Raw genomic sequence first — 24,968 nt, 5'->3', positions numbered from 1 at the left:
CATCCCCTTCAGCATCATGATTCCCCTTTTCTGCAACTTTTCTAAATTTACAATACCCTTTTTGTTTGTTTGTTTTTTTATAAATTTTTTATTGGTTTTACAAAATTTTTTAAACAATACAAACAAATAAAAAGACATACAAACATGTATAATTTCATAACCTTTTTTTCATATCCCTCACTTCTCGGACTCCCCCATACCTCCCCTTCCTGCATCCCAATTTCCAAAGTTGTTTCAGCAACTTCTAAATATTTTTATCAAATATATGTCTTCTTAATCTTTTCTTCCACTTAATCTTATATCGCTGTAATCCCCTTTTCTTTCTCAAAACCTCGACATTTTAACATTCATCCATTTTATAATAGTTCTTAAGATAGATTTTAAATTTCTTCCAATCTTCTTCCGCCGTCACTTTCCCCTGATCACGGATTCTGCCAGTCATCTCAGCCAGTGTCATATAGTCCATCACTTTCATCTGCCATTCTTCCAGGGTGGGTAGATCTTGTGTCTTCCAATACTTTGCGATGAGTATCCTTGCTGCTGTCGTAGCATACATAAAGAAAGTTCTATCTTTCTTTAACACCAATTGGCCGACAATGCCCAAGAGAAAGGCCTCTGGTTTCTTAGGGAAGGTACATTTAAGTACCTTTTTCATTTCATTATATATCATCTCCCAAAAAGCCTTAATCTTTGGGCACGTCCACCAAAGGTGATAGAAAGTACCTTCAGTTTCTTTACATTTCCAACATTTATTGTCAGGCAAATGATAAATTTTTGCTAGCTTGACTGGGGTCGTGTACCACCTATAAATCATTTTCATAATATTTTCCTTTAAGGCATTACATGCCGTAAATTTTATCCCGGTGTTCCACAACCATTCCCAGTCAGCAAACATAATGTTATGACCAATGTCCTGTGCCCACTTAATCATAGCTGATTTAACTGTTTCATCTTGTGTATTCCATTTCAGCAGCAAATTATACATTCTTGACAAATTCTTAGTATTGGGTTCTAACAGTTCAGTTTCTAATTTTGATTTCTCCACCTGGAAGCCAATTTTCCTATCTTGTTTATACACCTCCATTATTTGATAATAATGGAGCCAGTCTCGTACTTTGGGTTTCAATTTCTCATGACTCTGTAACTTCAACTTATCTCCATCTTGTTCCAGAATTTCCCAATACTTTGGCCATTCGGCTTCCATATTAAGCTTTTTCAACGCCTTAGCCTCCAAGGGTGACAACCATCTAGGGGTTTTGTTTTCCAACAGATCTTTATATCTTATCCAAACATTGTATAAAGCTTTTCTGACAATATGATTTTTAAAGGCCCTATGCACCTTAATTTTATCATACCATAGATATGCATGCCAACCAAATGTATTATTGAAACCTTCTAAATCCAAGATATCTGTATTCTCGAGGAGCATCCACTCTTTCAGCAAAACGCTGCTGCTTCATAGTACAATTTTAAATCCGGCAGGGCAAATCCCCCTCTTTCTTTTGCATCCGTCAGTATTTTAAATTTTATTCTGGGCTTTTTGCCCTGCCAGACAAATTTCGAAATGTCCTTCTGCCACCTCTTGAAACAATCCATCTTGTCAAGAATTTGCAATGTTTGAAACAAAAATAACATTCTGGGCAATACATTCATCTTAATAACTGCAATTCGGCCTAACATTGACAATTTCAGATTTGACCATATTTCTAGATCTTTTTAAATTTCTGACCAACATTTTTCATAGTTGTCTTTATACAAGTTCAAATTCTTAGATGTCAAATGAACCCCTAGGTATTTCACCTTCTTAACCACTGTCAAACCTGTTTCATTCTGGAACTTCTCCCTCTCCATGACTGTTAATTTTTTTCCCAAAACTTTAGTCTTTTGTTTGTTCAGTTTAAATCCGGCTACTTGACCAAATTCTTGAATTAACTCCAACACCCTTTTTGTACTAGTATCTGGCTCTTGTAAAGTAAGTACTAAATCATCTGCAAAGGCCCTTAACTTATAATGTTTAGCTCCGACCTGTACACCTTTAACCTGCTGGTCATCTCTAATCATATTTAGCAACACCTCCAGAACAGAAATAAAAAGTAATGGGGAAATTGGGCACCCCTGTCGTGTCCCTTTTTCTATTTTAAATTCTTCAGTTATCACATTATTTACAATCAGCTTAGCTTTTTGTTCAGAGTATATAGCACCCATACCTACAATACCCTTTTTGAGTTGAGGTGAATGTACACAATAATGCAAGTATGGTCACAGCATATATTTCTACACTGGTCTCAATGATATTGACATTTTTATATTCAATTCCTTTCCTGATGAGCCTAGGTGTGGAATTTGCCTTTTTCAAGACTGCTGTATGGAGAAATGTTGGAGGGTATGTATGTATGTATGTTGTATTTTAATGTTTGTTTTTATAAAGTTGTATTTATTGTTTAATGTGTTTGTGTACAAACACACACACACTCATACACACACTTAGTGTCGGGATCTCCGCTACGACCGAGCTGATAAAGCTCATTTCCTCCGGCCGAGCCTCTGGAATCACCCTGCCGACTATAATTAACAACCTGAGCCTCTGATAAGGCTCCAAGGCATGTTCCCCCATTCAGCAGAGTTTCCAGCAGCATGCGGAAGGATGAGATAGTATGAGCCACATGGCTAAAGAGTTTTATTATCTTCTACGCAGACAGCAAAGAAAAATACATCCTCTCTCAATGAAAGCAGAGAGCAACTGAAACGAACAAAGGAACAGGAAACCACTAACGTCACATCCATCTCCTGTCTCCCGTGTGACTTCCAACAGTATGGAATGTGTGGAATCGAAACAGAGCCTTGTGACTCTAAAGCACTGCTCAGTGGCAATCAGAAACTAACACTTAGTTGCATTTATTAATCTGGGGCTTTCTCCCCCCCCCCCCCATGCTTCCCTAATTGCAATACATTTATTAAAAGATTTCTGCACTTGAAATACTGCCGTTTTGCACTAGACCAGGAGGAAATGCTCAAGCAGTGGGATAGCTCACTTGGCAGAGCATGAGACTGGTTTGTGGGTACGAACCCCATGTTGGGCTAAAGATTCCTGCATTGCAAAAAGTTGGTCGGCCAGAAAATAAGGGATTGCCAGAAATGGAAACATAGTGTGTAGATTTGGGATTTCTGGGAGTGCCTCTTGTTAATTGCTTGACATTTTCAGTGGGAGGGTTATGCCACACATGGTGACCAGCTTCCACCACTCTTTAAACTAGTTAGTGGCGATCCCAGGTGAAAGAGGACTATTGGGCTCATGTCTTCTTTTCTGTTGTTAGGCGCTCTGGGAGCAGAATGCTGAACTAGAGGAGCCTTTGATGCAATCCAGCAAAAATCCTCTTATGTTCCTAACTCCTGAATCTCTCGCTGGCTCTCCAGAACTCTGCTAAACAGTAGTAGGCTGCACTGGGTGCAAATCTCCAAAAAAAGCAGCTACAAATACCCTCAGTGGACTGCATTTTAGAGCTTTCAACAATCTTTCCTCTTGATAAGTTGGGTGGGAACCTTTTTACTGTATTTGTTTGATCTTTTGTGATGCCCTTATGATATTGTAAACCACTCAAATATTTCTTTGAAATATAGAGTGGTATAAACATTTCATAAATCAATAAAATAACTAATCATTACCCATTTGTTCCTTTTAAAAACACTCCTCTTTGCCACTGCAGCTAACAAATATTCTTAATTTGATGAATACAGACACAAAACACAGTTTTTATTTGCCACACCAATTTATTTTGATTATGAACAAAGATAAATTTAACCCTATACCATATTATCATGAGATAGAGCCCTCAAGCCCCACATTCCTACTTATCTATTCCCTGCATCCCTGAATCCCTTTCACCCTCCATTAAAAGCCAAATAGAGGATTCAGGAGTCCTATGCAGTAGCTCTTCCTCTCCCACCACCAGGCAAGCAACCTCTACCTCCACTGCTGCAAAAAACAGTGGGAACCAAAAGGAAGAAGACATTGTTCTCTCCTAACTACCCTTCAAAGTTCAGCTGCTCTAGGAGAGGCAGAGTATCACTGCATCGTGCTTTGGTTATAGTGCCTGAAAAGGCATAAATATGCATTGAATTCTTGGCCATTGCACAAAAGGTTGGTGATGCACAGCCGTGGAAATCCTTTTCAGGAATTGTACTGTTATCTAGTAAAGAAAAAGAGACATTTTCACATGAGTTCCTGGGTAGTAACAGGTGAGTTTGTGTGCAGAAGAGAGAATAGGAGCATTTTAATTTTTGTGAAGTGTATTGAGCAAGTATAGAAGGCATCTCAGAATCATACATGAGATCAATTTGACACAATGTTTAAAATTTAGAAAAAGAAATATCCATTTTTTATTATGTTACAGGGACCCATCTTTATCAATATTGCTTTCCAGATTGGTGGAAAGGCAGTTTTACACATGATTAAACAAACAGATTATTTTGCTTCCTTTCTCTTACCCCTACCCCAAAAATATGGTGTCTCATCTATATATATGCAGAACAAAGATAATTTAACGCAGTTATATTTTCAGAAAAAGATAATTTCACCCTACCAACACATAGTGTATTTTCTGGCAGAAAGCCACCAACAGAGGAAGAGAGCAGCCCACCACCCTGTCTCCACCTCATTGGCTGGCTGTGCTACTTACCATGATCAAGAACAAACTCTATGCACTGGGTCTGATCATCATAACACTTGATGGTCTCTGAGCCCTTACAGGCTTTTGAGAAAGAAGGAAAACAGGTCGGACACTCCTGCCCATTTAACTTAGGTTGTTGCACTGTGGAAAACAACCACTAAAATCAACACACAGTTTCGGTCCATTTCTCCACCCTCCCTACCTTCCTTTTGTTGCAGTGTAATAATTTCTTATTACCTTTTCAAAAAATTGATATCTATGCATCAATGCATAATCAATTTTTCAGACTCCCCACCCCATTTTCCATGGTGTTTTTACTTCTTTCCCTCTGCTGCACAATACCTTCTATCGTATATACGAACACATCAATACTTTATTCTTTAATTTCTTATGCTGCTCATGTTTCAAATCCTGCTCGTGAGTTCATCCTACAATAATTCCTTAAATAGTCTTAAACGGGGTTCCATTCTTCCACAAAGCAATCATTCTTAGATTCTCTTATTTTGCCTGTTAATTTGCCAATTCTGCATAATCCATCACCTTACTTATCCATTCTTCTTTGGTGGTAACTTCTACTTCCTTCCATTTTTGTGCATAGAGAATCCTAACCCCTGGTGTTACATACAGAAACAAATTAATCTTATTTTTTTGAACTTCTTTCCCCATAATCTCCAGGAGATTTTGTTTTTGTATATAATCACTTCAGACATCTTTTTTATCTCATCATATGTCATTTTCCAAAAAAAACTTCACTGTCTTATAAACCACTTATAAACGAAAGTTCCATGTACCCATTTATACTTCCAACAATTATTTACAACTATTAGCCAATTTGATAAATACCATTTATACATTATTTCCATGTAATTTCCTTTGAGAGTATAATAGGCAGTACATTTCATATCAATTTTTTCCAACCTTTCCCATGCATCCATTTCTATATTATGTGCTAGATCTTTAGCCCATTGCATGATTGCAGATTTAACCAGCTCATCTTTTGTTGTCCATTCTAGTAACATTTCATACATTTTAAATCATTTTTTCTTTTCCTTAAAGCAGAACTTTTTCAACATCAGAAATTCGATCCATAAGACCTTTTAATACATGTTTTCAAAAATACGCATTAATTTGAAAATATTGGAAAAGTCAGAAGAAATGTGAGCTTGGGTATCACCCATCTCCATTTTCTTCTAACTTTTCCAAACCTGCATTTCCTAAAAAACACAATATGTTTTCCTTTCATGTAAGTCTTGATATCAGGTCCACACATTATACAAACTTCTCCTTATACAATTATTTAAAAATTCTCAATGTGCCTTTATCTTATCATACCACAGGTGAACATACCACCCATACCGATTTCCATATCCTTCCAAATCTAACAAATTTGTATTCTGTAAAGATATCCATTCCTTTAACCAAATCAGACAGGCTGCTTCATAATATAATTTTAAATCTGGCAATGAGAATCTATCTCTTTCCTTAACATCTGTTAGTATTTTAAATTTGATCCTTGGTCTTTCCCCCTGCCAGATGAATTTCGATAATTCTTTTTTCCATTGCTTGAAGAAGTCCATGTTACTTATTACCAGAATTGTGTGAAGTAGAAATGACATCTTAGGCAAAATATTCATTTTTATCACCAAGATTCTGTTAGGATATTTCCGTTCCACCTTAAAAGGGAGCAGGCTTTGTGAGTCAGAGTCTGCGTATTTCCTGTTTCACAGGATGTTTCTGTTGTGTCTTTCGTTTTCTCTCTGTGTGTCTGGAGACACTGAAGCAGGCAGTCATGTTTTTCTTTGCTCTGATCAACGCTGAATAAAACTTGTAAATAATGCTCTCCTGCGTGCAACTTCTGCTGTGCATTATCTGCTGATAGAGAGCGTGCATCGGCTCTAGAATGTGGCAGGCTATTTCTGGAGCTCATGTTGCTAATTGCTGATACTGCGTGTCTACGGGAGATCGATGGACCGGACACAGCTTGGGGGCCATGATGGACTTTGTCTCCCTGGCAGTATCCCAACAACAGGTTTTGGGCCCAGATTCACGGCACTTACAGGAGAGTAAGACTGCGACAGACTGCTGAGAGGTATGTGGAGGAAAAGCAAAAGTGAGGCTTTTCGTTGCCGCGGCAAAGTCTCTTTTATGTCCGGCTGGCCTAATTGGTCTGGAAGCTGCGCCAGAGGATTCGTGATTTATGGGTGCCAAGATAAGGAGTCTCTGAAGTGAATAGGGCTCCTGGCTCAAGTGAATAGCTGAGATGGATCTTTTACACTCCTCAGAAGCTGCTGAGTGCCCAAAGTTAAATGGGCACAATTATGAGAGCTGGGCTGTGTGGTGTGAGAGTTTGCTGCGTCAGTTTGGAGTGTGGCATACTGTGTCTGAAGCCCCCCCAGTTCCTCTGACAGATAGATGGAGGGCCGAAAATTCGAAGGCCATGGTCGTAATAGTCTTGTCCGTCTCTCTGGAGGAGAGAAACGTTAGCTGGCAACGCAACTGCACGTAAGATGTGGAATGCTTTGAAAGTAGCCCATCTGCCAATCATCCCAGCCCAGAGTTTGACTGCATCGGAGGTCCTGGCTGTTTCCCAGAATGCGAGTGAATGCAGGGATGCTGAGGGCACCAGTTGCAAGCTGCAGGGGGAGCTGACTGTGATGTCATCCCAGGCAGCATTCCAGCCTCCAGGGGGAGCCAAGGAGTCGGCAGCTGAGAACTCTGTTTCTCGTGAGAACCAAGGTCATCGCCTTTGCAGAGGCCGGAAGGCCAGAGGTAAACAGAGGCAGATGCCTGCAGATGGCCTGAAGCAGAAGGGGGGTGAAGAGCCCACGCCAGTGGAAAAAAAGGCTTTGTTTTCTGGCACAGCTTCACCAAAGGCTAAAGGCAAGTTTGATGGCCAGGAGCAGGGGGGCAAGCAGCAAAAGCCCACGCTGGTGGAAAACAAGGTTTTGCTTGCTGGAAAAGCTGCTCCAAAAGCCAAGGCCCGATTTATTATTGATTCTGGATGCACCCGCCATGTAACAAAAGACTGGCATCTCTTTATCTCCTTCAAACCTCAAGAAGGTGTGATCCACCTGGCTGACGGAAAGACGTTACAAATTGCAGGAGAAGGGACTGTGAAACTGGCAAGTCTGCACACTACCATCAAAGAAGTACTATATGTTCCAGGCGCTGCAGACGTTTTGCTCAGTGTCTCACAGTTGACTGGGCATGGCTTTGAGATTTCCTTCAAGAGGAGCGTCTGTGTCATCAGGAAAGGCAAAGAGGACATTTTGCATGCAAAGTTTATAGATGGATTGTTCTGTATAACTTATGATGACGATGGTGCTGTTGTGTCTAATGTTGATTCTTGGTGTGTTGCACAAACTAACAAAGTTCTTCATGCAGGATGCATTCATGATGCACACAGAAGATTTTGTCACATGTCTTGGCAGGCGCTGGCCAAGATGCCTAAGTTGGTTGAGGGTTTGAACATCAAACCCTGTAAGTTTCACATGAAATGTGTATCTTGTGCAGAGAACAAGGTGAAGGTTGCTCCAAAAGGCAAGGAGTCTAGCAGGCAGGCTTCCAAACCCTACCAGCTAGTCCACGCAGACCTGGTTGGTCCGCTTGCGCCCTCTGTGGGAGGAGCAAGGTACTTCATGGTTCTAATTGATTCTTTTTCCAGGTACATTCATGTGTTTATGCTCGAGCAGAAATTGCAAGCGTTTCCTAGGTTCAAGGCATTCTGTGTTTGGTTGGAGAATGTTCACAGTAAACGTATCAGCTGTCTCTTTACTGATCAGGGTGGGGAATTCACTTCTCAGCAGTTTGAAGCTTTACTGACTGAGAAGGGAATCCAGCATGATTTGTCAAAGACCAGATCGCCATGGATGAATGGACTTGCGGAGCAAGCAAATCAAACGTTGCTGCAAGGAATGAAAACATTGTTTCATGATGCCAATTTCCCTGATAAGTATTGGGGGGAGGCTCTGTTGACTTTTGTTTACACTTTTAATCGCAGATTGTCATCACCTATTGGTTGTACCCCCTATGAGAAGATGTTTGGTAAGAAACCCAACATCAAGCACATGAGAATCTTTGGTTCTGACATGTGGGTACACACCCCACAGAGCAACAAGCTTGGGAAGCACATGGTTTGTTCATGGGGTACGAAAAAGGTGCATACAGGGTATGGATGACTGACTCTAAGTCCATTAAGTTCACAAAGAGTGTTGAGTACAATCCTAAGTGGGGGGGAAATGTGGGAATTTTCCAGAGTTACCCAGAGGAGGATGAAGGTGATGTGAAGAAAGCAGATAATGTTGAGGAAGCTGAGGAAGCTGAGGATGATGATGATGATCAGAGTTCGGATTCCAGTTCAGTGGGCGGCGCTGCTGCTGGTGTCAGCGACAGTGATGACACAGCAGACTACAAGAGCGCAAAGGCCTCAGTCAGACCATCTGATATGTTTGACAATGAACTGGAAGAACCACTGTTCACCATTGGTCACTTTTCTCCTAAGAAGGAGGAGATGAGTCCAGGAGACTTGCGTCTAGTACGCAGATCTGAAAGGGCGACCAAAGGCAGACCTCCAAAGAGATTTGCTGATGAGTTTGCTAAGACAGCAACTGCTGTTCTTAGTAGCTCAGAGAAGGTGTGGGAACCTTCAAGCTTCAAAGAGGTTCAGGAGTTAACCTCTAAAGATGCTGAGCCTTGGCTAAATGCCATGAAGGCTGAAGTTGATTCCTTGAATAGGAACCAAACTTGGGAGTTGGTACCGGTAGTCCCAGGAATGAGACTGGTTGGCAGCAAATGGGTCTTCAAGGCCAAGACAGACCAGAATGGCAAGGTAGTTAGACACAAAGCCAGATTGGTTGCCAGATGTTTGGTGTACCAGATTGGTTGCCAGAGGTACCAGGACAGGATTACCACGAGACCTACTCTCCCACAGTCAAATATGAGAGCATTCGGCTGATGCTCAAGATCGCTGCGGAGGAGAAACTGCATGTTTCCCATCATGACATTAATACAGCTTTTTTTGTACGGAATTTTGGGGGAGGAGCTGTTTATGCTTCCACCTGATGGAATGCAGATACAGAAGGGAATGGTCTGTAAACTGCAGAAATCCTTATATGGTCTCAAGCAGAGTGCCAGGTGTTGGAACACAAAACTCACTGAGACATTGCTTTCTCTAGGTTTTCACCAGGGCAAAGCTGATCCGTGTGTGTTTGTCACGGCTTGGGGGCCATGATGGACTTTGTCTCCCTGGCAGTATCCCAACAGATTCTTCCCAAAAGAGAAAGTTTCATTCTACTCCATCTTCCTATTTCTTGTTTAATCTTACTCCACACATTCAGGGAATAATTTTGAAACAGATTTGCATTCATATTTGTTATCCAGATATCCAAATATATCACCTTCTTTTCTATCTTAATATAGTTATTTCTTACAGCTTCTCTTTACCTTGCCGGTTTATATTTTTTGTTAACATTTTAGTCTTATTCTTAGTTATATAAAATTCCTGCTAAATTACCAAACTGCTTTATTACATCCAATACCTTAACCACACTTTCCATCAGGTTTTCCAGGAACAATACCACAACTGCAAATGCCCTCAGTTTGTAAGTTTGAAGGCCCACTTGGAGGCTTCATATATCATTATTTTCTCTAATATCCCTACACACCACTTCTTACCCTATAATAAGCATTAACATTGAAAGCAGCCTTGTTTTGTTCCCTTAACAATAATGCATTTTTCTGATAGATACTATTATGTTTGCAAATTGCTCCTTATATATAATGCCTTTATTCCTCTCACAAATCTATCCCCAAACCACATTATAACCAGTAATTTCCCCCTAAAACATCAAGAAATATTATCAAATCCTTTCTCTGCATCTAAAACCATAGCTAATTGCTAATCACTTTTTCTTTTTCAAATAGCATTCCATACAATTCTACCTTTATCTTTTAATTCTCTTGTTGGAAGAACTCCTGTCTGATCTTCATGTATTAAGTTTCTTAACACTTGCTTAAGTATGTGTACCCCTGCATCCCCTCAGAAAAAACTGTACCAACACCATATTAGAAGGGCCAGGATGCCACAATGTAGCTGGTGTTCCAGAAGTGGAGTTATTTCTAGGTAAACAGTTTTTCCATGCCTTCTGGCTTTGTCAGGGAGAATAGAAACAGATGCATCAAATCAGGCCATAGGGGCGCTGTTACTGCAGCAGGATAGGGAAGGAAACTGGAGACCATGCACCTTTCACTCTAGGAAGTTAAACCGCTTTGAACAGAATTGCATGATTTGGGACCGCAAACTGTTAGCGATAGTTGAAGCGCTCAAAAATTGGAAGCATTTTTGGCAGGTGTGCAATGGCAGTTAAAGGTTCACACAGACCATAAGAATCTGGAATACTGGAAAACAGCTCGGCAGTTAAACCAAAGGCAAATCAGGTGGGCAGAATTCTTTGCTGGGTTCAATTTTAAGCTAGAGTATGTGCCAGAAGAGCAAAATGCTCGGGCACATGTGCTGTTGAGAAAGCCGGAGTATTTGGAGGAGCAGTCGCCTCCAACAGTAAAGCACACGTTTGAATCAGAGCAGTGGCAGTGTGCAGCAACGGTAGTAAATGATAGGGAGCTACAGACGTTAACTGCTGATGATGGGTATGCAAGGAAGAAGTTAGCTGAACTGAGCCAATGGAGAAGTAGAGAAGGTGGTTTCGAAGAGAGAGGAGGCTTTCTCTATTACAAGGGGGCGCAGTATATACCAGGAGATGAGCTACGAGCCAAAGTTCTCAGGCAGCATCATGATAGCCCCACTGCAGGGCATTTTGGTCACAGCAAGACCATATACCTAGTCACTAGGGAATTCTGGTGGCCCAAGATTAAGGAGGATACCGCAGAATACATGAGGGGGTGCAAAGTCCGTCAGAGAGCCAAAGGGCAAAGGACAGCCCCAGCTGGGCTGTTACAACTGTTACCCACCCCAAGTAAACTGTGGGAAGTGGTGTCCATGGATTTTATTACCGACCTGCCAGTGTCACAGAAAAAAATAGTTATTTGGGTGGTGGTAGATGTGCTGAAAAAGATGGCACATTTTGTACCTTGCTCTAAGATACCTTCCGCACAGGAGACAGCAGGGTCGTTCGTGGATCATGTGTTTAAGTTGCACTGTATGCCATTAAGGCTAATCACGGATCGCGGAAGTCAGTTTTCTTTGCATTTCTGGAGGAAGTTAATGCAGTTGTTAGGGGTGGAGGTCAGAGAGGACCAATGCCACCTTGCAACAATACTTGAGGTGCTATACATGCTACCAGCAAGACGATTGGGTAGAGAAGTTGAACCTGGCCGAGTTTGCGGACAACAACGCAGTGCACACATCCATGGACATGGCACCTTTTGTGGCGAACTAGGATGTGCATCCCAGGGCCTTTCTGGGTAGGGAAGAGGTGCTGTCAGTACCAGCAGCTGAGGAGTTTGTGGAGGAAATGGAGTACTTGCATAAGATAATGAAAGAAAACCTGGAAACATCGAAGGCAGCTTACAAAAGGACCTCAGACGCACATAGGCAGGAGGGAGAGAAAATCCAGGTAGGAGACAAGGTGTGGTTGTCCTCAAAGGGGTTGCCATTCAAAGGGAGGTGCAAGAAGCTAGAGCCAAGAAGGCTGGGGCCATTTGAGGTGGTGCAGGTGTCCTTTAGGCTCTGGTTGCCAGAGACAATGAGGATACACCCAGTATTCCACAGGGCTTTGCTGTCTCCATTTATTCCAGCACTCTGGTACCAGGGGGAGAGGACAGAACATCCTCCCCCTCCTACACTGGTAGAAGGAGAGGAGTACGAAGTTCAGGAAATCTTAGATTCCAGATGGCACAGGAGGAAACTACAATACCTTGTAGCTTGGAAAGGCTTTTCATCAGCCGAGAACTCCTGGGAACTGTTGGAGCATGTCCATGTGCCACGATTGCAGAGGGAGTTTCATAGGAGACACCCCCACAAGCCCAAACCTAGGAATTGGGCAGAGCCAGAGAGTAGTTTGGACAGTGACAAAGAGATAGAGCTACCGGAAGATTTGGACCTCCCCCCTGCAGACAGAGAGGAGGAAGGGGATTGGGGAGGGCTTAGAGATGGAGGATTATGTCAAGAAGGATTTGGAGGAGCAAAGGACAGAAGAGGCAGAACAGGGGCTCGGGGATGCTGAAGAGCCCTGCAACCACCCAGAGACAGAGGTAGCAGAAGAGGGGGTGGAGAGTCGCCAGGGAGAGCAGGGGCTCAGGGATGCTGAAGCGCCCTGCAAGCACCCAGAGGCTTCGGAAGGAAGCTCAGACTCAGGAAGGGAGGGGGCTTTCAAATCAGCACAGACAAGGAGGGAAATGAAACAAGGATCAAAGATGTCTCACGCAATTCCCACACCTACTTTGTTGGCATGGGAATCATAGGAAGCCACTCCCCAAATCTGACTCAACGGGTTTGGAAGTGTTATTCTGAACTGTAGCTATTTCTTGTATATATGTAATAAAGACTGTAAATACGAAGCTGACTGTGCTGGAGAAATATTAAGAAATATTATCAAATCCTTTCTCTGCATCTAAAACCATAGCTAATTGCTAATCACTTTTTCTTTTTCAAATAGCATTCCATACAATTCTACCTTTATCTTTTAATTCTCTTGTTGGAAGAACTCCTGTCTGATCTTCATGTATTAAGTTTCTTAACACTTGCTTAAGTATGTGTACCCCTGCATCCCCTCAGAAAAAACTGTACCAACACCATATTAGAAGGGCCAGGATGCCACAATGTAGCTGGTGTTCCAGAAGTGGAGTTATTTCTAGGTAAACAGTTTTTCCATGCCTTCTGGCTTTGTCAGGGAGAATAGAAACAGATGCATCAAATCAGGCCATAGGGGCGCTGTTACTGCAGCAGGATAGGGAAGGAAACTGGAGACCATGCACCTTTCACTCTAGGAAGTTAAACCGCTTTGAACAGAATTGCATGATTTGGGACCGCAAACTGTTAGCGATAGTTGAAGCGCTCAAAAATTGGAAGCATTTTTGGCAGGTGTGCAATGGCAGTTAAAGGTTCACACAGACCATAAGAATCTGGAATACTGGAAAACAGCTCGGCAGTTAAACCAAAGGCAAATCAGGTGGGCAGAATTCTTTGCTGGGTTCAATTTTAAGCTAGAGTATGTGCCAGAAGAGCAAAATGCTCGGGCACATGTGCTGTTGAGAAAGCCGGAGTATTTGGAGGAGCAGTCGCCTCCAACAGTAAAGCACACGTTTGAATCAGAGCAGTGGCAGTGTGCAGCAACGGTAGTAAATGATAGGGAGCTACAGACGTTAACTGCTGATGATGGGTATGCAAGGAAGAAGTTAGCTGAACTGAGCCAATGGAGAAGTAGAGAAGGTGGTTTCGAAGAGAGAGGAGGCTTTCTCTATTACAAGGGGGCGCAGTATATACCAGGAGATGAGCTACGAGCCAAAGTTCTCAGGCAGCATCATGATAGCCCCACTGCAGGGCATTTTGGTCACAGCAAGACCATATACCTAGTCACTAGGGAATTCTGGTGGCCCAAGATTAAGGAGGATACCGCAGAATACATGAGGGGGTGCAAAGTCCGTCAGAGAGCCAAAGGGCAAAGGACAGCCCCAGCTGGGCTGTTACAACTGTTACCCACCCCAAGTAAACTGTGGGAAGTGGTGTCCATGGATTTTATTACCGACCTGCCAGTGTCACAGAAAAAAATAGTTATTTGGGTGGTGGTAGATGTGCTGAAAAAGATGGCACATTTTGTACCTTGCTCTAAGATACCTTCCGCACAGGAGACAGCAGGGTCGTTCGTGGATCATGTGTTTAAGTTGCACTGTATGCCATTAAGGCTAATCACGGATCGCGGAAGTCAGTTTTCTTTGCATTTCTGGAGGAAGTTAATGCAGTTGTTAGGGGTGGAGGTCAGAGAGGACCAATGCCACCTTGCAACAATACTTGAGGTGCTATACATGCTACCAGCAAGACGATTGGGTAGAGAAGTTGAACCTGGCCGAGTTTGCGGACAACAACGCAGTGCACACATCCATGGACATGGCACCTTTTGTGGCGAACTAGGATGTGCATCCCAGGGCCTTTCTGGGTAGGGAAGAGGTGCTGTCAGTACCAGCAGCTGAGGAGTTTGTGGAGGAAATGGAGTACTTGCATAAGATAATGAAAGAAAACCTGGAAACATCGAAGGCAGCTTACAAAAGGACCTCAGACGCACATAGGCAGGAGGGAGAGAAAATCCAGGTAGGAGACAAGGTGTGGTTGTCCTCAAAGGGGTTGCCATTCAAAGGGAGGTGCAAGAAGCTAGAGCCAAGAAGGCTGGGGCCATTTGAGGTGGTGCAGGTGTCCTTTAGGCTCTGGTTGCCAGAGACAATGAGGATACACCCAGTATTCCACAGGGCTTTGCTGTCTCCATTTATTCCAGCACTCTGGTACCAGGGGGAGAGGACAGAACATCCTCCCCCTCCTACACTGGTAGAAGGAGAGGAGTACGAAGTTCAGGAAATCTTAGATTCCAGATGGCACAGGAGGAAACTACAATACCTTGTAGCTTGGAAAGGCTTTTCATCAGCCGAGAACTCCTGGGAACTGTTGGAGCATGTCCATGTGCCACGATTGCAGAGGGAGTTTCATAGGAGACACCCCCACAAGCCCAAACCTAGGAATTGGGCAGAGCCAGAGAGTAGTTTGGACAGTGACAAAGAGATAGAGCTACCGGAAGATTTGGACCTCCCCCCTGCAGACAGAGAGGAGGAAGGGGATTGGGGAGGGCTTAGAGATGGAGGATTATGTCAAGAAGGATTTGGAGGAGCAAAGGACAGAAGAGGCAGAACAGGGGCTCGGGGATGCTGAAGAGCCCTGCAACCACCCAGAGACAGAGGTAGCAGAAGAGGGGGTGGAGAGTCGCCAGGGAGAGCAGGGGCTCAGGGATGCTGAAGCGCCCTGCAAGCACCCAGAGGCTTCGGAAGGAAGCTCAGACTCAGGAAGGGAGGGGGCTTTCAAATCAGCACAGACAAGGAGGGAAATGAAACAAGGATCAAAGATGTCTCACGCAATTCCCACACCTACTTTGTTGGCATGGGAATCATAGGAAGCCACTCCCCAAATCTGACTCAACGGGTTTGGAAGTGTTATTCTGAACTGTAGCTATTTCTTGTATATATGTAATAAAGACTGTAAATACGAAGCTGACTGTGCTGGAGTGTTACTGCGAAGGGGAAACACCACCTTTACAGGCTTCCATCAAAGTGTCTCATTGCACCAGAAGCAGTTTAGTCATGCTGGCCACATGATCTGGAAAGCTGTTGCAGACAAATGTCAGCTCCCTCGGCCTAAAAAAGTGAGGTGAGTGCTGCACTACATAGTTAATTTCAACTGGACTTAACTGTCTAGGGGTACTTTACCTTTACATTTTTCCTTACTATGAGGTATCATGGGGACCACCTTTGGTGTCCTCTAACCAGCTACAGGGAAGCTGTGATCTATCTTGGGCTTCATCAAAGATCTCCAACGGCAACCAAGGAAAACCCTTAAAGCCTCAATACTATTTATGCTTGAGGATATAGACAAACACGCATATACTTACATTGAAAAAATTTCTTGTAGCAGGCTTTAGCATGACAGCAGAACCTGATATCCCGCAAGAAATGATCTTTTCCTGAAGTGAAAATGTAGTTCCCTGAGGTGCAATCTGTAGTACATCCCATTTCAGTTTCAAGCTTTGCAGAGCCATCTGTGAGAGATAATTGGAATACCTAGATCAGCTAAAATTCAAATCATTACTCTCCTGAATGATTTTTTTTCGATGCTCCCTTATAAACATACGTTGTGCAAATGGGTGAATAAAGAAAAAGAATCTGGCAAGTACTGAATTAAGCAAGCTAATCGTTAAAGTAGTTTCTTCCTGAATCAGTATAAATTACTCTGCCAAACCATGTGAATATTCCAGGATAGTTCTTAGAGAGTGGAGAATACAGTTTTCTCTTTCCTCTAATTTTCTCCTTCTCTTAATCTAACTTCTGACTGCATATCTCAAGGGAATAAATCTTTTTCCATGCATCTTTCTATGGGGAAATGTCTGAATAAGTTTTCCTTTTTCATGAAAAATATTTTTGTAGATTCAGCTGCTGTCAGATTGTAACCAAAAGGGTCTGGAGTTTTGTGCTGCTTCTATATATTACAGGCCTATTTGACAAGAGGTGGGCTGGCCTGGATCGGGTAGATTCTTCCTGATTGGTTTGAGAATCTCCATTCCATCCCTCCTTTCCAGGAGTGCAGTTTGCAGCCCAGCATGACTGTGGATGGGTTTGGTTTGGTTGTCTGATGGGTTTCTTGCAGACATTCCTGTGCAAGGAGAAACTCAAAAGAACAAGGGAGCCAATCAGCCTGCCTTTTAGAGTACAGAACTAGCTACTTTGGGGTATGGTATGTAGCAGATGTGCTTTCCATAACAGTGAAAAGGACAACTTGTTAGAATCTATTGTGGCCATTGTATGCACAGAAAGAGAACTGGTTTCAACTATTAAGATTCCTTTGATCCTTTGATTGGTGAAATGAAATCACGTGTAATCTAGAAGTGTATAAAAAAACCCAACATTGATTTGGATGTGGTTCTTTACAGTCTCCTCCTTATTTTTGAGGCTGTGCCTATGCAGATTTGCATTTCATTACAGGCCTATCTTTTCACTTGGCGCCTACATCCTTTCCTTTTAGGTTTCTGGGAGGAAAGCCTCCATTCTAAGAAACTCGTTTGAAATGTCAGGCATCTGATAACTGTGATAGAGAGCTTTGTATTTCTTCTTCATTTCTTGTTCCTTCACCTCTTTATTTTATCCCTTTCTTATTCTTGCTTTTATGCTTCCTTTTTCTTTAGATTAGCTTGGCTTTTATTGTATTTTATGCTGAAAACTTTCAATAAAAATGATTTAAAAATTACAAAAGGCAAAACTAATTAAAACTAATTAGGTTTTGGTTTCCGGCCTGACATCATGGTCATGGTGGTTGAGCTCTTCTGCCCTCCAGGGCAGGGTAGCTGCCTGGACAGGGGAAAGCCAGGATTTATGAGGTAAAATTCCTGGCAATGCTTCCCAGGGGTCTGGGGAGTGCACGGTATCCCACGGTGTCACTTAAACTCATATCTCCCAGCTTGAAAGGCAGTGCGGGTGCAGCCTGGGAAATGTGTCCCTGCCATGGACAAACCTCCATTTCTGGCATGATCTGTGATCAGTTCCTCAAGAATTTGGAATATTGCATTAATTATGGGGCACTCCTGTAATGGCATATGGTAAAGGGCTGCAACTAATCAGCTGCCAAAAGGACTGGACTTGAGCCCTGAAGTTATCGTAAAGATTTTCAACAAGCGCAAAAAGACTTACAATAGCCAGAATGGGAGGGGAGGCAAAGCAATGTTTACTCTGAAGGTTTCTAAATGGCTCCCCCCCCCCCCCGTTGACCTTTCCTGCAACACGAAAGAATAATGTGCAGACATTTAGAGGTTATCTGTTATCTGGAGGAACAGAGAGGACCAATGATTTATGCCCAATTAAGAGTTTTACAATATATACAAATACAAGATGGGGGACACCTGGCTTGAGAGCAGTACATGTGAAAAGGATCTAGGAGTCTTGGTTGACCACAAACTTGACATGAGCCAACAGTGTGACGCGGCAGCTAAAAAAGCCAATGCAATTCTGGGCTGCATCAATAGGAGTATAGCATCTAGATCAAGGGAAGTAATAGTGCCACTGTATTCTGCTCTGGTCAGACCTCACCTGGAGTACTGTGTCCAGTTCTGGGCACCACAGTTCAAGAAGGACATTGACAAACTGGAACGTGTCCAGAGGAGGGCAACCAAAATGGTCAAAGGCCTGGAAACGATGCCTTATGAGGAACGGCTAAGGGAGCTGGGCATGTTTAGCCTGGAGAAGAGGAGGTTAAGGGGTGATATGATAGCCATGTTCAAATATATAAAAGGATGTCACATAGAGGAGGGAGAAAGGTTGTTTTCTGCTGCTCCAGAGAAGCGGACACGGAGCAATGGATCCAAACTACAAGAAAGAAGATTCCACCTAAACATTAGGAAGAACTTCCTGACAGTAAGAGCTGTTCGACAGTGGAATTTGCTGCCAAGGAGTGTGGTGGAGTCTCCTTCTTTGGAGGTCTTTAAGCAGAGGCTTGACAACCATATGTCAGGAGTGCTCTGATGGTGTTTCCTGCTTGGCAGGGGGTTGGACTCGATGGCCCTTGTGGTCTCTTCCAACTCTATGATTCTATGATTCTATGATTCTATGATATATATATCTTCCCCTCTCGACTGAAGAGGAATGGATTTTATATACAGTTTCTTTGAACTGGATGAAGAAAGAGTGGATGAGAGAGTGGTTTCCTAAGGACTGCTACTGTATTTTTCGCTCTATAACACGCACCTGACCATAACACACACATCGTTTTTAGAGGAGGAAAACAAGGGGGGGGGATTCTGAATGAAACAGTGGGTGTATCATTTTTGTGCCTCATGCTGTGGCCACAGACATGTGATCTGATGGTGAATTTGGGGTGACCCAATGCAAAGATCCTGAGGATCCATGTGGATCCATGCTTTGTAACCACGTTTTTGCACCATTGCAGCCCCAGGTAACAGTGGGTGGGTGATTTTTTTGGTGCAGGCTGTAGCCATGGACATGTAATGTGATCTGATGGTGAATTTGGGGTGACCCAATGCAAAGATCCTGAGGATCCATGTGGATCCATGCTTTGTAACCACGTTTTAAGTGGGGAGGGAAGGAAAAACACAGAAGGGACAAGGAGCACGAGAGGGGTGTGCAGAGAAGCAGCTGGCTAAGAATGCAGGAGAGGGATTTAACAGGAGGGAGGAAAGGAAGGCAAACATTTTCCCCCACCCAACCACCCAAGCCATCCCTCTCTCTCTCTCTCTCTCCCACCTGCATGTTTTCCAGCTGCTTGCGAGTCCCTAAAATGCTTCCCTGGACACAGCAGCACCGGAGCACAGAGAGGAATTAGAAGGAAGGACGCGATCCTTTCTGTTCCCCTCTGCTTGCCTGGAGGGGAGGGGATTTCCCTGCTCTTTGTTCCATTTGAGCAAACAGCAACCAAAACAGAAGGGGGTGGGCATTAAGACACTGAGGCAGAATGCAGGAAAGCAACAGCTTCCTCTCTTCAGGCGTCCCTCCTCCCTGACGCACGCGTGATCAGATTTTTGTCTGATTTTTGCCCCTGCACTCAGGCCAGTTGGCTCAAGGGAACACACATTCGCTCAATAACACGCACAGACATTTCCCCTTACTTTTTAAGAGAAAAAATCTGCGTGTTATAGAGAGAAAAGTACGGTAATTAGACTTCCCAGGAGTTTATAAATATGATTTTGATTTTTAACTGCGAGCTGTGGAAAACAATCCCCAGGATTTTAATGGCAGAGAAGGCATCTTTTCGGGAGTTATTTATAACTCGGAACGTCCTTGAAAAACGGAAGGGATGTTTTCAAAGGAATGGAATGGACTGAGAAAGTTGGCAATTAATCTCTCTCCACTCTAAGTCTGTGAACAGACTTCTGAAAAGGCTGCACATGTGAGATGGTTATTTTATATGTTTGGGAAATATCAATGGTGCTGTGTGTAAAAAAAACCAAGAATGTTAGCTAGGGAAATGGATTACGACTAATAGAAGGAGGTGATTAAAAGAGAAGAATGAATGTGGCAATATCAGGAAGCAATGGACATATGTTTGTGAAAGGAGCAGGAAACCTTTTTTGTAAAAAAAAAAAAATGTATTAAATTTAAATGATCTGGATTGATTTGTTAAAATTCTGAAAACTAATAAAAATTAATTTAATTTTTTGTTAGCTTTTACTACTGTAACCACTGTTTGCTGGATCAGCCTATTCTTGCAACTCCCCCCCCCCCACAAAATTTAGTTCATTTTCCTTTTCTTGTTTTTACCCTGAACCTGATTTGATTTATAGATTAATAGCTCCTGTAAAAGTAGCAAACAAGGTTCCGATTCAGTGTCACACCTCATCCATATCTTAATGATGTTCCTTTCTTCAACTCGATTCTGTATATTGATGACTTTTGTAAAAGAAATGACCATGATAAATTCATGTCTGGTTATGTTGTGGTATCTGACTCTTCAAGGTGCCCAAATTCCTGAGGTCATCACTTCTATTCATGCCTACACCAAGCCTGGAGAATTGTTTATGATACTGTACCATTCTGTGTGCCAAAATGTGGGGGGAGATTAATTTTCTTATTTCTGTGGATTTTTCTATACATACTTTGGTTCCTCATTTATTCCCTTTTTCTATATCTTAAAATGAAAATATTTTGCTTTTAGGAAATAGGAGAGCCAAACATTCAGCTCCTCTTGGCTCTGTTCCTGGCTGTTTCATGATTTTTTTTATACTTTATAACTAAAAAGATTTCTATTCCTTAGTGATTGCAGTTTTCTCCCCCAAAGGGAAAAAATAAAGAAAATGCTGTTGTTAATTTAGTCCTAGTGATGTTTATGTCAACCTAAATGTTATTCCTGCTCTTGGTTCATAAGCATGCTCAGGTGTCTCATAGGCCACAAGAGTGTGAAAAGGGAGAAAATGTTAAATATTGAATATTGTTGTGCGTTATGCTAGGTTTGTCAATAGATGCCACATAACACAAGGTAATTTCTTGGTTTTGCTAATTACATTAGTCAAGGAAGGGTAAATTGTGTACAGTGTGCAAGTTATGCCCCTGGGTTCATCCCAAATAAAATCTTAAATTGTGAGTTTAATAAAATCACTGCAAACACCACCCATAAATCAAACATAGGTCCCATAAAATACTTTTCAGGGTGGCATAAGTAGCACAGTCATTCCATGTTGTCCAACCATCATATGGTTGCTGCAAGCTGGAAAATATTGAGATGTCACTACTGGATATGTGGGGAGTGAGTCTGAGTATTTCCCCCATATTGATTGGCATTTGTTATGTAGTGTATGTACTTCCACCTGTGTGAGTATAAAATATTCTGCCTTAAAATGAATATGGAATCATTCCTTTCCAAAAAAATAATAATAAAAAATGGGGGAATGATTGGGAAAATATTAATTTCATGGAACTGTATCATTTGGATTATTCCATATTCTTTTGAGCCTAGGACCTATGGTTTTCTGGGAGACATACCTCCAGTCTATGAACCCTTTCAATTTTCCCAACAATGGGATTGGAAGCCCCTTTCCCCCAAAACATCATGCCATCTGGAAAGACTGCAATCTTTGTCCCTACACCCAGCTCAGGGGATCAGGGAAAAGAGCAACCCTTACCAGTAGCTTCTTGGGGTTTGCTAGATGTTGCCATAGGTGAACTCTAATGTTGGTCATTCCCAACTGTCTTTCAACCAACAGGAGGACTGGTTGATCATTGGTTGAACACATGTCTTCTTGTATTCATCACTGGCTACACACTTGACCACTGCATCACTTGTGTTTGAACCCACAAAGAGTAGACTCTGATTATGTTGGGTACTAATGAGTGGAGAGTGACCTGCCAGTGAGGTATTGTTACTTAGGATTTGGCCATTGGGAAAACCAGTTGGTGATGGAGCTGTAAGGCAAAAGCCAGAGAAAGATGAGGCCTAAATATTCATGCATAATGTCTTAACAGTAATCAGGTGGCAAAGCTCAGAAGAAGGTTGCCAGTGGTTCTCCAAGGCTAAGAGACTGCCCTATGGAAAGGTGTGGAGGAGGCTGCACACTTTATTAGTTATTGACATGGAAAAGAGCCATCTCACTGCCTGCTTCCCAACACTGGAAATCCCTCCCAGGAGAAGCTAGATAGCCTCCTTTCTTGTCCTACTCCTGGCAGGTGAAGACCTAGTCCCAACAGGCTTTTGAGGAATTACTGTTTTTATTGAAAAGGTTGATACCACTTTTATTTCAATCATTGATACATTTTACACATATTTTATATAGTTTTAATTCTACTAATATTACTAATATTTAATTAATTGTTGGGGGGGGAATTTCTCAACACTGGGTGAGATCCGCATTCTGTCCCCCCCCCCCCCCGGATATGCCAGGGTCCAAATGATGGACCCACACACTCAGGTTTAATCTGACAGAAAGGATTTATACTCACTAAATCTTCTGCCAATAACACGAAAAAAGCAACTGCCACCTTCGGAAGTTTCACAGGTGCCTTTTGAATCACTGTCATTTAGTTTCTTTACTTTACATGTCTCAGCTGTCACTGCAGAGACAAAAGAAATATTCAGCACCAAATACATCAGTTCCTCAGGCATTGAGAAATGGAATCTACATTCCCACCTGGATACAATCTTCCAAGCCGGACATGAGCAACCTTATTGGTCTCAGGATCCACATGTAGTGGTGGGTTGATGTAGGTATGCACACTGACACATATCTCACACACAGGAACATCTCCAGACACAAAGATGTAGACACACAGTCTTCATCCATTTTACTATTATGAATGCATACATTAAAGCAGGGATGTCCTCCCCCACAACACACAATGAGGTGCACAATGGGATTTTAGCAGTCTCATTGCATACTTTCACAGGCAGCACACATGTTGTATGTGAAGAAAGCCAACCTCATGAAACAGAATTACACTCCACAAAGCTGTCTTTCAAAATTTGGAGTCCAGATTCCCACTATTCTAATAGTTTTAGCTTCATTTATCCTTCCTAGAGCCAATATCAGTTTGCCTTCTCTAGCCCACTGCATATCCCCCCCCTCCATTTGAAAAAGCAATTCAAGATTGCAGCTTCCTACTCACCTTCAGAAACGATGGCCAAGAAGAGACAAGTACTCAGGAAGATCTTCATAGTGCTGGAGAGATCAAAAGCTGAGGAGAACTCAGTTCAAAGAAGCAGGCAACTGGTGGAGGAAGAGGCTGCCTTGGAGGATTTATAGGCTAAGAAGAGGAGCCCTAGGCAGAACTGATCCAGTGAGGGGGTGGGAAATGATGACAGTAGAGATTGCATGCTTTCCCAAACATCTTGTAATTTTATATTGGAACACAAAGCATGGAGTAGAAATTGCATTAAGTCATTTTTGGGAACTGTATGAAATTCTGACAGCTGCCTCTTCTTTTGCATTCTCAGGGATAAGAAACATATATTTTAAATCCTTAAATCACCTTTGGAAAGCCCATGAAAATTCACCAAATAACTTTCCAGTCTATCCCACCCCAATTTCACCACAATGGGAGCCACTCTTACGGAACCACTCTTCTTCAGAAAGTACACTGAATGAACACCACTTTGAGACAATTGGAGTTTGACTGCTATTAGAATATTTCCTTCTACGTTCAAGTGGCTAGAACACACATCATCTTGGAAATACTGAGCAAAGATTTCAAAGGTGTTAGTTACATAGTATAGCCACTCATGTTGTTTATGCACAGCAAAATAATTTCCCTATCTTCATTAATCGCATCATGACTCCACTAATACAAGGCTATATTTTTAATGAGGAATGCTGAGTCATACCAGGAATTTAGTTATCTCAAACATATTATTATTATTATTATTATTATTATTATCATCATCATCATCATCATCATAATTTATTTATTTATACCCTGCCCATCTGGCTGGGTTTCCCCAGCCACTCTGGGCGGCTTCCAACAAAATATTAAAATACAATTGTCTATTAAACTTTAAAAGCTTCCCTAAACAGGGCTGCCTTCAGATGTCTTCTAAAAGTCTGGTACAGTGGTACCTCAGGTTACATATGCTTCAGGTTACATACACTTCAGGTTACAGCCTCCACTAACCCAGAAATAGTACCTTGGGTTAAGAACATTACTTCAGGATGAGAACAGAAATCGTGCTCCGGCGGCACAGCAGTGACAGCAGGCCCCATTAGCTAAAGTGGTGCTTGAGGTTAAAAACAGTTTCAGGTTAAGTATGAACCTCCGGAATGAATTAAGTACTTAACCCGAGGTACCACTGTAGTTGTTTTTCTCTTTGACATCCGGTGGGAGGGCATTCCGCAGTGCAGGTGCCACTACCGAGAAGGCTCTCTGTCTGGTTCCCTGTAGCTTGGCTTCTCGCAGTGAGGAAACCGCCAGAAGGCCCTCAGCACTGTACCTCAGTGTCCGGGCAGAAAAATATGGGTCGAGACGCTCCTTCAGGTATACTGGACCGAGGCCGTTTAGGGCTTTAAAGGTCAGAACCAACACTTTGAATTGTGCTTGGAAATGTAATGGGAGCCAGTGTAGGTCTTTCAAGACCAGTGTTTTGGGGTCTCGGAGGCCGCTCTCAGT

General features: G+C 42.5%; 2 protein-coding genes across 2 annotated transcripts in view; both read right to left on the bottom strand.

Moving 5' to 3' along the window:
* Positions 1-331: 331 nt before the first annotated feature.
* LOC308483159 (tigger transposable element-derived protein 1-like) overlaps positions 332-24,968 on the bottom strand; it is a gene marked incomplete at its 5' end in the record, with an annotated part of 108,162 nt that continues 83,525 nt past the window's right edge. The window contains one exon of the mRNA XM_081016743.1: positions 332-540. The remainder of the gene's footprint in view (positions 541-24,968) is intronic.
* Positions 3,767-23,662, bottom strand: LOC308484446 (phospholipase A2 inhibitor and Ly6/PLAUR domain-containing protein-like). The gene is made up of 5 exons (XM_081019410.1): positions 23,475-23,662; positions 22,812-22,922; positions 16,271-16,417; positions 4,677-4,808; positions 3,767-4,187 (listed from the first exon to the last, which is right to left on the bottom strand). Exons 1-5 carry the CDS (start codon positions 23,521-23,523, stop codon positions 4,024-4,026), a joined length of 603 nt encoding a protein of 200 aa, XP_080875536.1. The 5' UTR covers positions 23,524-23,662; the 3' UTR covers positions 3,767-4,023.

This window comes from Podarcis pityusensis, assembly GCF_964106645.2.
Source record: "Podarcis pityusensis genome assembly, chromosome: 8".
Lineage (NCBI taxonomy): Eukaryota > Metazoa > Chordata > Lepidosauria > Squamata > Lacertidae > Podarcis > Podarcis pityusensis.
The sequence above is the reverse complement of the archived record's forward strand: the minus strand, read 5'-3'. Positions and strand labels throughout refer to the sequence as shown.

Coding starts and splice junctions, on each gene's coding strand:
- LOC308484446 (XM_081019410.1), bottom strand. CDS start 23,523: ATGAAGATCTTCCTGAGTACTTGTCTCTTCTTGGCCATCGTTTCTGAA. Junction 22,923..23,474: donor CTTGGCCATCGTTTCTGAAG/GTGAGTAGGAAG, acceptor TTGTCTCTGCAG/TGACAGCTGAGACATGTAAA. Junction 4,809..16,270: donor CTACAAGAAATTTTTTCAAT/GTAAGTATATGC, acceptor TGTTTTCCACAG/TGCAACAACCTAAGTTAAAT.